This window comes from Lissotriton helveticus, chromosome 2_1 (genome assembly GCF_964261635.1).
Source record: "Lissotriton helveticus chromosome 2_1, aLisHel1.1, whole genome shotgun sequence".
NCBI classification, from domain to species: Eukaryota; Metazoa; Chordata; class Amphibia; order Caudata; family Salamandridae; genus Lissotriton; species Lissotriton helveticus.
Genome location: NC_136059.1, coordinates 2,078,751,214 through 2,078,767,445, shown reverse-complemented (window position 1 = coordinate 2,078,767,445; position 16,232 = coordinate 2,078,751,214). Strand labels below are relative to the sequence as shown.

Below are 16,232 nucleotides of genomic sequence, written 5' to 3'. Positions count from 1 at the left end.
AGACAGTGGCCCCCCATGAAACGCACCTGCCTCACAGGCCCAGCATCTGACAATGTCACTGTCCACTACAGGCTGAAAGGGACAACCATCCTAACCATCGCCTAACAGGCCAACGGCACCAACACAGCGGACAACCAACTTCCCACCCCACACCAAGCTGTTAGCCTCTGGCACACCCCTACCAACAACCGCCAGAGTCGGCAGAGTCTCACAGCCAGCCACATCCAAGTCCTCCACACCTGTCTTGGACATCACCATCACCTGGGCACCCCAGCCCCCATATGTGCAACACAATGCGCAGGAACCGCTGGAGGCCAAGAAAGGACCATACACCACCACAGCCAGTTGCACACACGTTTTGGGGGCAATCCACTGCGCACATGTCCCACCTCTGTCCCCTGGTGACACAGCACACAATCGCCGCAACAGGAAGCACACGTCACACATCAATGTGCAGGCAACATCAGAACACCGTGGAACCTTCACCAATGACGCCTCCAAATACACAGCCAGTGTGCATGATCCCTTCACCCTCCGACAGTCTATCAGCAACCAGTGTTCCCAGTATGGCACCAAGGGAAATGCACAGCCCCTTGGCAAGTTCCAAATTAACACCCCACTCACCTCACCTCAACTCCACAACCATGCAATCCACAACTCTGGTAATGCGCACGACACAAAATCACAACCAACATGCTCAGCAACATGCCCATCCACCAGACACGACAGAAGAACTTACAGTGGTAACCTGGGCAAGCTGTGAACATGACCAATCAATGGCATGGCACCTCAGTCACACAACAGCCGAATGTGGGGAAAGGTGTCAACCAAGCATGTGTGAAGGATGCAGTCGAACCATGATTGGGAAAGTACGCAATGCAAAGAGTCACGGCTATGTTCTGGACAGACCGCAGAATGCAGAACACACCCATATCTACGGCGACATACACCTCTGGTGTATGTAGTGGACAGCGGACGCAACCATGTCACCCCAGCTAGTGGAGGTCCTTGCGGAAATGTTGCCTGTTACGCGCCCCCCCCCCAATAAGCGTGAGCAGAGTGGGTTGGCCTGGTGTATGCCAGGCCAGCGTAGGGGTGTGTATAAAAAGCACGTAGCCCTGGGCGTGGTCCTCTTCCGGAAAGCCCAACGTCCCTGCCAGGGCGGCGCCTCCCACCCCACCATGAGGCCGACGCCATCATCGTTAGCGGAGTTGCCTGCGATCCTGTGTGCCTACCGTACCCCGGCCCGCTGGACCACGAACCCGTCAGGCCCGACCCTGCGCACCCAAGCCACACTGATCACCAGCTGACACCGGCGTGTGTCAAGGAGGGCCCACCACGTGCCTGTGTAATCTCCAAGCCCGAGGCCCGCGACCCTGCCAGCGCCTCAGACCACCGCTGGCCCTCCGACGCTGGCCCACATTACTCCATCATCATTTACATACTCCACCGGCGTCCTCTGGGGCCAGTAGGTCCCATATGTGAAACTGTGTCCTGGCTCCTGAATGGCAGTGACCCCAAATCCGGGCCAGCGGCCACATCACCAGACCTCCCATATCCGTGAGGCATAGCTCCATTTGGGCATCTTGCGACACGTGCTGGCACTAACCCTGTTCAACACTAACCGGCGACACGTGCTGCCACAAACTCTGTTTAACGCCAGCCGGCGACACATGCTGCCACAAACCATGTTCAACGCCAGCCGGCGACACGTGCTGCCACAAACCCTGTTCAACTCCAGCCGGCGACACGTGGGTGAGGGTCGAGGACTAACCTGCGGACCGGTACGTCTCACATCCAGCACCTAGTCACGAATCACGAATGGTGGAGTCCACACCTGTGGTTGCACGGAGAGGAGTAAGAGGAAGATGTGGCTCAGTCCGGACGAAAACCTCGGTCACAGTCATGGAGGTGACCGAACATGTGGTGCCACTGAACCTGAACTATGCAAGCCGGTGGGGCCACTAACCTATGCCGGCGACACTCTGTGAATGGCCCGTGCTGACTGCTGCCTCCGGCCTACACTGCTCTCGGCCTAGGCTGCGCTCGAGTAAGTCACAGAGTCTTGATTCTGCAATGGCGGAGTTCATATCAGTGTACCAGCATCATCGCAGACTGCATCCCATCTCAACCCTGGTGCCACTAATTCTGTTCCCCAACATTCATGGACACTCTCTGGACGAACTTTGGTGGCGTCTGAGTCTATGCACTAGGGGGCAGGTTTCATTCTCATGTAGTTGATACCGAATTGGTGGTGGCAACGAGGCTGTAGCATTCCACTCCTCCATTTGCTGCTTCCGGATAAAATCAAACCTTCTGCATCATGCCCTGGAGGACACCTTCCACTGTCCCCCGCAACCCTCCGCAACAAACACCTCGGACATCAATGGGAACCTGCTCAGGTCGCATGGCCCATTTGCATTTGACTGCACCCCAAGTCACCGTCCCGTGGCTGGGTAACTTTGCCAGCCGCAGTGCATCCGAGGCCACTAACTCTGTGCTGGTCCGGGCAGAGACCCCTTCTCCTGAGATATTGGATGGCCCCTGAAGCGTTGGCCTTGGGGTCATCAACACCATTTCTCTGTTGTCTTGCGCTGTACGCAGCCTCCGGGCCCAAATGCGTCCCACCAGGGCTCACACACCAAAGCGAGTCCAGACCAGCCCGGATGTCACATCACCGCAGGGGGCACACACCACCACCGAGAGGACAACCTCCAACCGCCATCTGCCAGAGTCGAAACGGTGGCCTTGACAGAATTACGGAGTTGCTCGGACCTGTCGTGGATGCCATCATCTGCTTCCTACCCTGCTCAGCGCTCCAGGTGCCAGTGACTCAGTTTACTGCAGGAAATTGTCCGTTGCTTATTGTGTTTTGTGCTGTGGAAAGGTTGCACAGCTATGTCACCTTAAACAGTGTGGGGGCCCTGAGACATTGATGGGGAAGATGATGCAGGTCTAACTGCATCTGCATCAGGAATATATCACAATCCGAGACTTTTTCTTCACATGAGCACTCTCGTCTCTAGTATCCCAACCCCAGTGCACTGCAATTCACGGACACTTCTGTTTGCATGTTGCCTGTCCTCTGGACTTTATACTGCTCACTCCATGTTGCTCAGCAGTTGACTCTGTTATGCATGTGTTTTCTGTTTCTGTTGCATTGGTGTCCAATGTTCAAGTGGTTGCCAGCACCCAACATTTTGTGCATATGGCTTACACTCACCCCACACACATCCAGCACAGGTGTCACTGTACAAGTGGCCCTGCCAATGAAGGGGCTGGGCGCTTGTGCCCTTAGCCAATTCAACATGATATCTGTGTGTGTCCCTGTGGTCTTGTTGTATGCATGGGGGCCCTAGGCCCTCCGGCATTACATTGTGCTGTGTACATTGGATGCAGACATGTCACTGCAGGAAGCAGGTTGTAGTTTGGACATGTAGCTTTGTCTTCACCCACTCAATTCGTAAGGGGAGTGGCCAGGGCCGTCGTACTCAGAGCCAACATGGGTGTGTGACTGCTATTAGAGCGCCCCTGGGCTTGGTTCTGTACTGTGAATGTGCATCTGCATGTGTCTCTATGGCAGTGTGGGTCTCCTTAGTGGGGTGTGGGTGGTCCTCGAAGGGTGATAGACACCTACGTATGTGTCCTGGTTCACATTCCATAGATTTGGCACCCACCAACACCTGTTGGGCCACCTCCTTTTGGCATGCTGACCCATGACATTGGGGAGCCATGTGTGGGTGGGTGAAGTGTCGTGAGCCAGCTGTGCTTGCGGGTGCTTCCTGCTGTGTGGTCTGTTGCAGGCTCGGTGTTCTCTGAGTAGCTTGGCTGGCCGAGTCCTGGTGGCGGGTTGCGTGGGATATCCATGGGCTGTTGTAGGGCGTCTGTGTCAACGGTGTGGTGGTCCTCTCCGGCATCACAGATGTGTTGTATTCTGTGCTCTGCTGAAGGTCTTGTGTGCCCCTCTGCGATGTGAAGGGGAGATGCATATTTACTTTGTGTTGACATATGTTGGCGCATTGTGCTGGTTTGCATGCACACTGTATGGCAGTGTACATTGTGACTGTTTGGGGGGTGCTGGATTCTTCTGCTGGACAGTGTATATTTGGACTATATGACGAATGTGAGGTCGTACGCGTACATTTCCATTTCACAGTTTCCGGCTCTGTCAGATGTAGTAGGCATGTTTCTGTGCATGTGCGGAGCCAGTTGTGTCCTATGTTCTGCAGTGTCGGCTATGCGCATAGTACCACGTTGTCGTCAATGTGGGCATGCTGTGCTTGCTATGTGTGTGTGCTGCAGTGTGCCAAGGGGATCTGGGACATGATCCTGGGTGATTGTGGGTGTGCAGTGTGCTACACCTCATTGTGCATGTATGCCATTGCGCCCATCTCCTCCCCCCCCACCCCCAGTCCCTGTTCGTTGCACTCCCTGTTGTTGTTGTGTCAGGTCCACTCGAGCTGTGTCCGTACTTCCTACTCCTTGCATCGTCTCCACACTGATGATTGTGGCCTGGGTTTCCTCCAGCTCCACCGGTGGCGCTGGACTGACGCCTCCTGTCGCCGTTGCTGCCTTCCTGTTGGTGTTACAGCAAACAAATGATGGACGGAATGCAGACAATGGAAACATTCTCCCCACACTCAAAAGATCTGGGTTAAATCCTTCATTCTTTTGCCCACTACGCCACCCAGTTTGGACCCAGCCATATGCAAATCAGTCTTGACCCTGTGCCCCATGGGAACAGTCCAGACCGAACTGCCAGGCCAAGTCCTCGCTGGACCGGAAACAAGCATCCTGGGACCGGTGACCCTGTGCCCCATGGGAACAGTGGGGTGGCGTAGTGGGCAAAAGAACTATGGATTTAACCCAGATCTTTTGACTGGGGTAGAATGTTTGCATTGTCAGCATTCCGTCCATCTTTTGTTTGCTATAACATTTCCTGTTGGCAGCAGTTTGTTGCCAGGTTTAGGCTGTCACGTCATGCCGGCGCCTATTGGATTCCTCGATCGGCCTCTGCGAGACTCCAACTGCAATCTAGGTGGTCTGCTAATGGGTCAGTTGCTGGTAGTGTTCTGTCACCTCCGTGAGGCTGATCTGGTTTTCCTGCGGTCTGCACCCAGTCTTCCTCTCCCTCTTCTCCTTGGCCTTCCCCGACCCCATTGTTCCTTGCTGGTAGTCTGTGGGGGTTTTGCAGTTTGAGTTGCCCTCTGCGCTGGGTCAGGGTGTATCCATGTTGTTACATGCTTTGGCTTGTTTCTGGTGTGTTTTTTTCTGTGGTTTTTATGGTGCATTGTCCCGCCAGACGTGTGGGATTTGCAGTCCTGTGGCTGGTTTTCGCTACTTTTTGTACCGCGGTCGACCTCATCGCATGTGTTTTTTGCTTTTGCCTATCGCATTTTTGCATCGTGGCGTTAATTTGACGCGTTATCTGGTGTCTATTGCATGCTACCGCCGCATTGTGAATTTCACGTTGACACAGGGCTATTCCTGCGATGGGCTGCGATGTTGAAAGTAGCGTTACACTACTCTTGCGGTAGTTCTCACACGTTCTTGTGAATATACCCCACAGTGTAATTCCAATCTAGTAGAATCTAGAACTGGGTTAAAAGGAGCAGTGGCAGAAAACATGTGGCACTCCTTAAGGTGTTCTGAATTTGAGACTAGTGGTTTGGAAAACAGTTAATTAAGGCAGTGAAGGTCCTTGAACAGGTTGGAATCTGAGCAGGAGAGCAGTGAAATGGCCGGTGGTTTGGTAGAAGCAAATTGTATTATTTTTCTCTCGCTGGCCCTCCATTGCTCTACAAAAGATGAAATGGAGACACAGAATGGGAAATAAAATGTTTTGACTTTGTTTTCTGGTCACTAACAGTATCAGAGTTTGTCATTCTTTCAATGCTCAACTCTACCCCAGCAGTTGCTAGGAATATAAGTACGCATAATTTTTCTGTGTTTTTTATTTTTTCATCTTCTAGTAAAAGTTCAGTATCCAAATTAATCAAGTTCTCACAGTGAGACTTATTCAGTGATTGTACAATTATTCTGTAACAGCCTATTTTTATGTACAATTATTCTGTAACAGCCTATTTTTAAGTCCGATTTAGAAACAACAACAAAATAGAAGAAATGAGAACAAACAGTGAACCATTACACCCCTTAACCCTTTGCCCTCAAGACCTTCATTAATGAACCCCACACCACCTTTTCTTCCAGTGTATAGCAGTTTCGCAAGTTCAATCCTATCTTTCATACTGTTGCATACCAGTCTGTAACTGCAGCTGTCAGCAAACACTGGCTGTGCTCTCCTATGAGTCCCCTCAAAATCTGTTAATACTTCCCCACAAGTGCTAGGGCACCTATAAGCATGTTGTGGAGCTAGTTACAGGCATTGCACAATCAGTTATATTTTGAACATATGTTGAACATCAAAATATGTAACTGGGGCTGTAGGGCTACAATTGTACTAAACAAAATCATTGCCAAAATGGGTACAGTATGGCACAGTTCATGATGCCATGTCGAATATTTGACCTAATAATAATTTGGAGAGTGAAGTTCTTATACACCTTCCTCAGATCCCACTGTTTCTGAGAGTTTTCCAGAAAATTCTTCTTTCAGGTACTCACCCGTGATCCCTTTCATCTCCTTCAAAAAACACTCATCCATCTCCTCTGGGGAAGTGACTTCATGCCCGGTAAAGATATGATGGTCCTGCAGCTTTCTCTATGATCTCTCACCCTAGTCACCTGGTTGCTGTGGAACTAGTATTTGCCTGCTCCGGCCTCTAATTAATGAACGTTGGTGTCCTCGTTGTTTACAGAAAGTGCGACACCAAAATAAAATGCAGTGACAATTGGCTAAGGTTCTATTATTGAATCTTTCCAATGGCTATCAATTTGCACTCTTGATAATTTTCTATACATCCTTATGAATACGTTGTCAAGCGGACAATTGCAAGACCTACTTTGCAGCCACAGGGAGGCTACATGAACAGGAATGTGGAATCCTTCTCCGTTGCCAACGAGGTTGTCAAAGTACATCTGAAGGTTCTTCCGGTCAGGCAGACTGTTGTTTCTTGGGCTCTGACCATGGTCTTGAGCAGATTAATTAATACATAAAATATTAGAGCCCTTGGCATTATTCAACTTGAAGCTCCTGTCTTGACTTTCTTCTTAGTTGCCATAATTTTGTACATGACTTAGGCCCCAGACACCAATCAACTCTGCACTGTGCTTGTCAGGATAAAGTGTCTCTTGGAATTCAATTCACTTTTGTCTTCATGCTGGTGACTGAGTTTCAGAGACAAGTAGATTTTGCCCATCAACATCATCCCACTCACCCATACCTCTTCAACCGAGTACCACTGGATAACCTTATTGTTTGGGGTACATTACTGTTTTACTTGAATAGAAACAGGATTCTGCATTGTACAGAGTAACTGTGTGTTACATGTGGAGGCAGTTATTCCATCCATGCCGTGAGTTAGATCATCATTCCCAAATGGATTGCATCTTGCACCGCCTTACCTACTATGTGTATGGACATAGACTAAATTTGGTGCGTAAGCACACATTACCAGTGTGAAAGTGCCTTTACTGGCATCCTCTATATATGTAACCTTCCAGGACACACATGTAATTGCTCTATCGGCTTCCCAACATTATAATGGGGCGACATTTCACCCCAAACCACTGGCACAGCCGATACCGCCTCTGCATCAATTCATTTATCAATTATTTTCCATTTTGCTAATTTGTCTCCAAAAATCATCCATACATTATTCAATTTGAAGCTGTTCAAATCCGAATGCAAGAAAATGCATTTTCCAAAGATTCTCATGTTCTAGTTGGGCCATCCGAACCTCTTTACAAGAACACGTACAAGTGCAAGTTCATCATAGCAGTTTATTAAAAACCCAATGCATTTCAGGACACTTTCGCCCTTCGTCAGTGGTAACTGAAAATGACAATAAAACATGTATTATTGTTCCATTCCTCCATGTTTGTACAAAAAAGATATCGATGTTAATTATATTTCTCTTCTCAGTCACTAGCTTTCATTAAATCCAGTACTCTAATTCGCAACATTTCAATGAACAACCTTTAAATATTTCTGGCAGAACTCGATCCCTTCCCTTTACTTAATTTCTTATAACTCAGTGTCAATCCATTTCTGTCTCCCATCTCGTAAACACTTTCACTCCCTCTCCCATCATTCTCCTCTGTTCATACACTATCCATTCAGATCCCTCATTTAACAACAACAGCAAACTAGTTCAGTTTCACCCCTTCTCAATCTCCTTCGTACTAACTCCCCACTTTCTCTCCCTACACCAAACTCACCCCTGTACTTCCTCCCTCTACTCTCTCCCCAATCCTCATCACTCATTCACACGCACCCTCAGTCTCCACTTCCCATTCTACACTACCCGTGCCGCTCCATTCTATCTGCCCAGCACGTACCTGCTTCAAACAACCATCTTCCTCTGTCTTTCACCGAAGGAGTTTCCGGTCTCTTTCAACCACCCGGATTTAAACTCCACATTCAACCCTCCCATCTAAAAACCCTCCCACTTTTTCAAACCCGATGTTCACCTGTGACACATTAATTACCCGAATCTGCCTCTATACTACAACTCCCATAATACACCCAGTAGTTACATGCAGCGTTGCCATACATATTTGTAGTAATACTCAAATGTAAATGCTGTCTGTGCAGGTTAATAACTATTTTAAAGACATTAGCATCACGAAAAACATGTGGAAAGTCCGATTTTTTTTGCTCATATTTCCATGTTCGTCTGACTCAGATGTAAATAAACATTGCTAGTAGAACTAAGATAGTCCGCCTTGTATGAGGATAGTGACGTAATTTCCAAAATATCCTGTTTTCGCTCACTGTGTTTTGTGTGTGCAAACCCGAAGGGGCTAAACTATTTGAAACAACACATAAGTGCGGGTTGCACACCGTCTCTTGAGTTTTTATTTTCTTGAATTTAAACTTCCAAATTTAACGTTGCGTGCTCAGTGGTAACGTGCCTAGCCGAAACTGCACGTGTTAAACTAAACAACATTATAATGGGGCGACATTTCACCCCAAACCACTGGCACAGCCGATACCGCCTCTGCATCAATTCATCAATTATTTTCCATTTTCCTCATTTGTCTCCAAAAATCATCCATACATTATTCAATTCGAAGCTGTTGAAATCCGCATGCAAGGAAATGCATTTTCCAAAGATTCTCATGTTCTAGTTGGGCCATCCGAACCTCTTTACAAGAACACGTACAAGCGCAAGTTCATCATAGCAGTTTATTAAAAACCCAATGCATTTCAGGCCACTCGGGCCCTTCGTCAGGGGTAACTGAAAATGACAATAAAACATGTATTATTGTTCCATTCCTCCATGTTTGTTCAAAAAAGATATTGATGTTAATTATATTTCTCTTCTCAGTCACTAGCTTTCATTAAACCCGGTACTCTAATTCGCAACATTTCCATGAACAACCTTTAAATATTTCTGGCAGAACTCGATCCCTTCCCTTTACTTAACTTTATATAACTCAGTGTCAATCCATTTCTGTCTGTCTGTCTGCTACCCCTCAAATATATTATGCTGGCATTTTACTTTTGAGGTTTACTCCCAAAAGGTGGCAGAAGTTGACATCGTTTTTCTAGTGTTTTTAGCCATAATGCTGATGATTCCAGTCTTCGCTATTTTCCTCTCTCTAGTGATTGTTTACTCTTATTGATGGGGATCTTCATAATCTGAATACTTATCAGTCCCTCAGTCACAAAATGTGGACCTACATTAATGGTGTTGATGTGCAAAGCTTTATTAAATGGCTATGGAAGGAGCTTCTGATCAGGACTCCAAAAAATGCCAGCAGAAGAAGTACTAGAGTTACCATAAAAATAATGAACTTTTTATGTCCTTATAGATCAATTAACCTATGAGATTGTTCCTTTTCACATCTTCCCCATTGTAAACATCAGTGCAGAGCACCAATGTAAGAAATATAACTAGTATAACTAGTATTAAAAGTCTCCACTTTATATATGTAGTTTAACATATTAATTTAACAATGACTTAGGAAGGTGATGGTACTGCAAAACATGTGTAAATCCTGGTTTTATATTGTAACTTATTTTCCTTAGATGGAACGAATAAACAGGGCCAGAGAACAAGGATGGAGAAATGTGATTGGCGCAGGTGGCAGTGGTGAAATTAAGGTAAGTTGTTGCTTTCATAAGTAATGTTTAAGCACTCTACCTTGTTCACTGTCGTCTTTTATCATATGTATTGATAATAGTATATTCAACACACAGACTTAGTCTCAGAAAGGCAAACAATGAATTGAGGGGTGTACAAATCAAGGGTAATTAAAGAATCCAATCAAAGATCTTCTCCAGGGGGGAGAACCAGCACCGGATAAAACAGCCCTGCTGACGGCGATTACCCAGTCCCACGACATGTTGGATGCCAAAATAGGTGCAGTGGTCTCATTCCTGCGTCAAGACCTCCGCAAAGCATTTGACGAATTACAGAGGCTGAGGCTCGAATGTCCGTTGTGGAGGACACGGTCACAACCTTACAACAAAAAGTCAACTGCCTAACCGTTATTACTTAAGAACTGGCTACGAGAGCTGAGGATGCAGAGGACCATGCAAGGCGTAACAATCTACGCTTCATGGGCTTCCCCAAGTATTGTGAAGGGACCTCCGCGACGAAATTCATAACGGAGTGGCTGCGTTTGGTGATGCCGGAGGGGACCCTCTCCCCATGTTTTGTGGTAGAGCGAGCATACAGAGCCCTGGCTAAGAAGCCTCCTCCTGGGGCACGGTCCCGCCCTATTATTTCCAAGCTCCTGAATTATGCGGACAGAGATGCGGTCCTACAATTTGCCACGGGCCACAGAGATAAACTAATCCAAGGCTTGCAGAATATTATGATATTCCCGGACTATACACGTCTCGTGCAACGCAACTACAATCATTCGTAGACGCCAAATGCAAACAGCGTGATCTTAATATCCAATACATGTTGCTGTACCCCGCAAGGATGCGAGTCGTATACAATTCCAAAACTATATTCTTTGAAACCCCAGAGGAAATCTTCAAATGGACTAATGAAACTACCTCACTCATGCCGAATACTCCGCCTCCGTTGGAATGAGACTCATCTTAGAGTACCAGACAAAGCCGCCCGAAGAAACATTTTTCGAAACGGAGACATCAGTCGCGGTCGAGCTGGCTCTCCCCGGCACAAGGAGAAGACCCGTGAATCGTCTGGACTGAACCTTCTGGATTTCCCTTTTCTTGTCTTTCTTCTGTACTCTATCTTCCTCTTCTCCTTAGTTAGAATCAGTTATTAAGCACAAACTTAGACTGTCCTGGGCCTATCCTATGCATGGGTATCTGATTGATATAATGGCCCATAACAAGATCCACCTACACACCCTCAAGACTAATGGTTGAGGGGTTGGGGTTAGTGGGGCACTGTTGGTGTGAGGCCTCCCGGACCCCCTGTTGAGGTACCGGGGGAGCCCCTCTGCGACAGATACTTCAAGTTCCTTGGGGTAAGGGGGTGGGGGAGGAGGACGTGGATGGTCACTTTATATGGTTTATGTATGTTAATGGCTGGACACTGGCATGGGCGCCTACCTGCTTTGACACACCACACTCATATACACTGTCGCTCCCCAAGATCTATTAAAGGTGGCTACATAGACAGCTCTCTCTGGTGAGGTCCATTAATGACCTGGAATGTCCAGGGGATGTTAGAAAAAATCAAACTGGGAGCGGTGCTGAAACAAGCTAATAGACATGGAGTAGACATACTGCTACTGCAAGAGACCCACATGATGGGCAATAAAGCCGTCTGCCCGGCACGCTATGGATTTGACCAAATATACCACTCTGGATTTACCCAGGTTCACTGTGTTCAGCCATTCTTATACATCGCAGAAGTCCCTTTAAGCGCGTCCAGACATGGCTAGATCCCGGCGGGAGATACACTATAGTCGCTGGTACATTATATGGAGAACCCTTGGTAATAGGCAGTTTTTATGCCCGCCCCACAATTGGGACACATGTTCACCAAGAAAGTCATAAGTCTGTGGGGGACCTTGCCTGACTGTATGTCAGTGATGGGAGGGAACTGACACAACACTATGCAGCATATCGACTTGTGGCGCCCTAAGGACCGCAATCAGGTCACAAGTGAATCCAAGCTATGTCTCCTTGCAGCATCTCTGGGGTGGTCCGGTGTGTGAAGGGCATACCATCCAACCGACACAGAGTACACCTTCTTTTCACCTACACATGGATCTCTATCCTGGCCTGATTACTTGTTTCTCCCATCGCCGTTTGTCCACAGCGTCAAATCTAACTCTATACTCCCACGGGGCTTCTCGAACCACTCGCATGTGACACTTACGCTTCACATAGGACCTCTGCGATCTCAATTCCGCTGGCGAATGTCAGCATGGCATCTAAGGGACCCCAAATATGCATCAACCCTACTCCAGGCTATATTAGGCTACTTTGTGTTAAACACGGAATCCATGTCCTCACCTAAAGTTCTGTGGGAGGCCCTCAAACCCACTCTACGGGGTGTTGACATCAGCTACCAGACTGGAGTGAGGCATAGACGCCTTGCGCATATTATTGACTTGGAATCTCGTCAGCGGGCTCTGGAGGGCGAGATGCAGGCCATTAACTACTCACAAACTAAGCTCAACAAGCGTAGGAATGGATGGCACTCTCTGCACCACTCCTCAGGCGGTGCCTGCACTTTCGCCGCACATTACACTGATTTATACCAAAAAGGGGAACATCTACCCCCAGATTCCATACAAGAATTCCTACGTGACATACCGCCGAAGCAGCTATCAGACAGTATACGTGAGCAATTGAACGCCCCCATTGCGCTGGAGGAGCTCACCACCGCCCTCCACGGCATGTGCCCGGGACAGGCCCCGGGTCCCAACGTGTTCCCCAGTGAGTTCCTTCAGGTATGTTTCTCCCAGACAGGTCCCCATCTCCTTGATGCACTACAGGGTCGCTTGAGCTGGGTATACTCCCGCCTGATTGGTAGGAATCTGAAATTGGAGTATTTCTTAAACGGGGGCGTCCTCTGGACGATCTGTCGTCTTATCGTCCCATCTCGTTACTTAACTTTGAGGCAAAATTATTGGGTAAGATCCTTGCCAATTGCCTCCTACCGCATATAGCAGACCTGGTCCAGGTCCATCCAGACCAATCTGGCTTCATGCCATAGCGGTTTACAAGCCACATCAGGCGAGTTCATAATGCCCTGGCTATGGTATCAAGGCTGGGACATCCTGCGGTGGTCCTACTTGCAGACATAGATAAAGCCTTTGACTCGCTGGACTGGGAATACCTATTTCTTCTCTTACAGGCCCTAAACCTTGGCCCGCGATTCATATTGTGTATTCGTCTCTTATATACAAATCTCTCTGCTACTGTACGAGTCGCCAGGGGCCGTGGCTGCACCCTTTTCCTTTAGTTGGGACACACGGCAGAGGTGGCCCCTGTCCCCACTTCTTTTTGCGCTTGCTATAGAACCACTGGCCTACTGGTTGTGACGAGATCCCCTAGTCCGAGGCTTTTAAATAGTCTGGTAAGGCGTCCAAAAAGATCACATTATATGCGGATGACGTCTTGTTCTTCCTTTTGGACCCGGGGTTCTCGGGCCCTCAGGTTTTGCAAATCCTGAGAGTGTTTGAGGAAACATCAGGTGTATGCATGAATTCATTTAAGTCGATACTCTTCCCGATTTGTGGCGATCAGGGGCAAGGCACTTGGGCGACACAACTGACGCATGCATCTGATGGCTTCACATTTTTGGGCTTTTTTGTGTCCGCTGATTAGGCGGTGTCCTGGGCACGCAACATAACCCCTCTCGTATCCAAAACCAAGGACGAAAGGCAGGGCGGCCATCTTTAAGTTGGTCTCCTTACCGCAAATCCTGTATAGGCTTCAGAATTCCTCATATGGAATCCCCCAATCGCGGTTTACGCAAATTGACTCACTTTGAATATTTTTCTGTGGGGCGGCGGTGCTACACGCGTCGCGCTGCGAACATGTACTCAATCCATTTTCGCAGCATAAAGGAATGGTGGTATAATCCCCAGACAGATCCTTCATTTGCAGTAGAGAGCTACACAGCCATGGTCAATTGGACCGTCTCCCACCTGCCACCAGAGTGGTAATTCAACTGTGGCGACGTGTGGTCCGGCATACGGAATGTAAAGGGGTGACGTTTGATGCAGGCGTCTCCACTGTGGCGGGGATATCGCCTTTGACAAGTGAGTACACACCCTGGGTTCTGTGCCTGGAATCTCATCGGCATCTCTACACTAGGAGACATAATGAAGGGAACTATTCTAAAATCCTTCCAACAACTGCAGGAGGAGTATCACCTCCATCGTAATCAATTCTATAAATATTTACAACTGCGACATGCCCTATCCACACACATAGCAACACTGACGAATCTTCCAGAATTCCATCCGCTGGAAGGGCGACTGTTAATGGGAGATATCGGCGCGCACAAGATCAGGCAAACATAACAAATCATTGACAAACGCAATAATACAACGTTAGATGGGCTCCGGCAAAGACCTATGATTGGACGGAGGCCCTGGCGAGTCCGGGCGACGCCTGTTATAGCGACCTGCTACCATCTACTTCAGTTCAAATTTCTGCACCGACACTATTACACTAGACATCGCCTATGGCGTATGGGGTATTACCCTCGTTGACTTGCCTGAGATGTAACCGGAAAGCTGGCACTTTCTTTTTTCTTTTTTTAAATATATTTATTGGTAATTTTCAATTTAACAACCAATGAGGAAACAGCGGTACATCTCTAGCAATACATTCATGCACAAACATTCCAAATACAGCAAGTGAACATACAGGAATCACGTCAATGATATGTCTTATTCATGAGGTTATGATAACTGGCAGTACCTGAACACCAGAGACACCCACCAGGGACGCCTACTTTGGCTATCCTCGCCACAGTGAGAAGAAACAAAAAAAAAAAACCTTAAGAAGATGGCAATCTGGGGGCGTATATAGGGACAGCTACTCGTCAGGGTCTCCGTTAGTCGTGGCATTGACCGTCTGGGGGGCAGTGTCTGAATCGTCATGCGAGTCCGAAGTGTGCCTACTGGTAATGTATAAGGACCAAAAGTTTTTAGGTCTGTTGCGTGGGGGAAGCAGCTCACTGTGATTTTCTGTCTGAGTGCAGCAGAACAACATATCCCTCGACCATTGTGTTAGTGTGGGAGTCGGACCGCGCATCTAGCAGATGGCGATGCATCGTTTAGCAAGGAGGAAGGCCATATCAACCAGACGCCTGCGTGACTTGGGAAGTGGCTTTGAGTAGCCCAGAATGGCCAAGAGCGGATCCAGAGCCAACTCTATCCCTGACACGCGACTAACCTCGCGAAAGACCTCATCTCAGAATCGAGCGATCCCTGGACAACCACACAACGTGGAGAAAATCATCTACAAGCGTGCCGCATCGTTCGCACTGTGAACTCTCGCGAAGACCATAACGCTGAAGCCGCTCTAGAGTGTAATACACCCTATTTATGTATTAAGTGGACTAACCGATGGCGGCCATTAAGGGATACTCTCTTGGTGTTCAGGCAGCAGTATCGCCATATATCGTCAGATAGGTCTTTGTGCAGGTCCTGCTGCCATGCTAGGCGCGGTTTAATGTACGTGCCCCTCCCAGCGACCAATCTCGTATGGTAGAGTCTAGACACCAGCCTGGCTGGAGAAGTTGCTCTGATAACCACTGACAAGGGCTTCCCCTCTGGGCGTTCCGCTATTTGTCCTCTCCGCGGAGCGACCTAAGAGCATGTCTTGTTTTATGTAACTGAAATTGCGCTAGTGGCGAGGGCGATTCCGCCTCCTGTACGATGCCCCCAAAGGAGCGGGCGACACCATCCTCGAAAAGATCTCCCATGGTATATATGTTAAGTGACCGAAGGGCCGAAGTAACTCCTCTGTCCCTGCATGGCGCCAGCCAATAGCACCAATCAAGGCGAGCTAATGGAGAATATAATCAGTTATAAGCTAGCACACCAAGCATACTATGCCATGCATGGGTGACTGAGTACAAAGAATCTAATATACCTGTACGTCTATCTTGGGGAGCAAATAGAAGGGATGGAAGCAGCTCAGGGTCTGCC

At 48.2% G+C, this 16,232-nt stretch overlaps 1 protein-coding gene across 3 annotated transcripts in view; it reads left to right on the top strand.

The window, feature by feature from the left end:
- NEK1 (NIMA related kinase 1) overlaps positions 1 to 16,232 on the top strand; it is a 1,042,157-nt gene that overhangs the window by 327,827 nt on the left and 698,098 nt on the right. For all 3 annotated transcript variants that reach the window (XM_078677052.1, XM_078677050.1, XM_078677051.1), the window contains exon 14: positions 10,156 to 10,230. In XM_078677052.1, the coding sequence (XP_078533178.1) occupies positions 10,156 to 10,230 (75 nt within the window). The remainder of the gene's footprint in view (positions 1 to 10,155; positions 10,231 to 16,232) is intronic.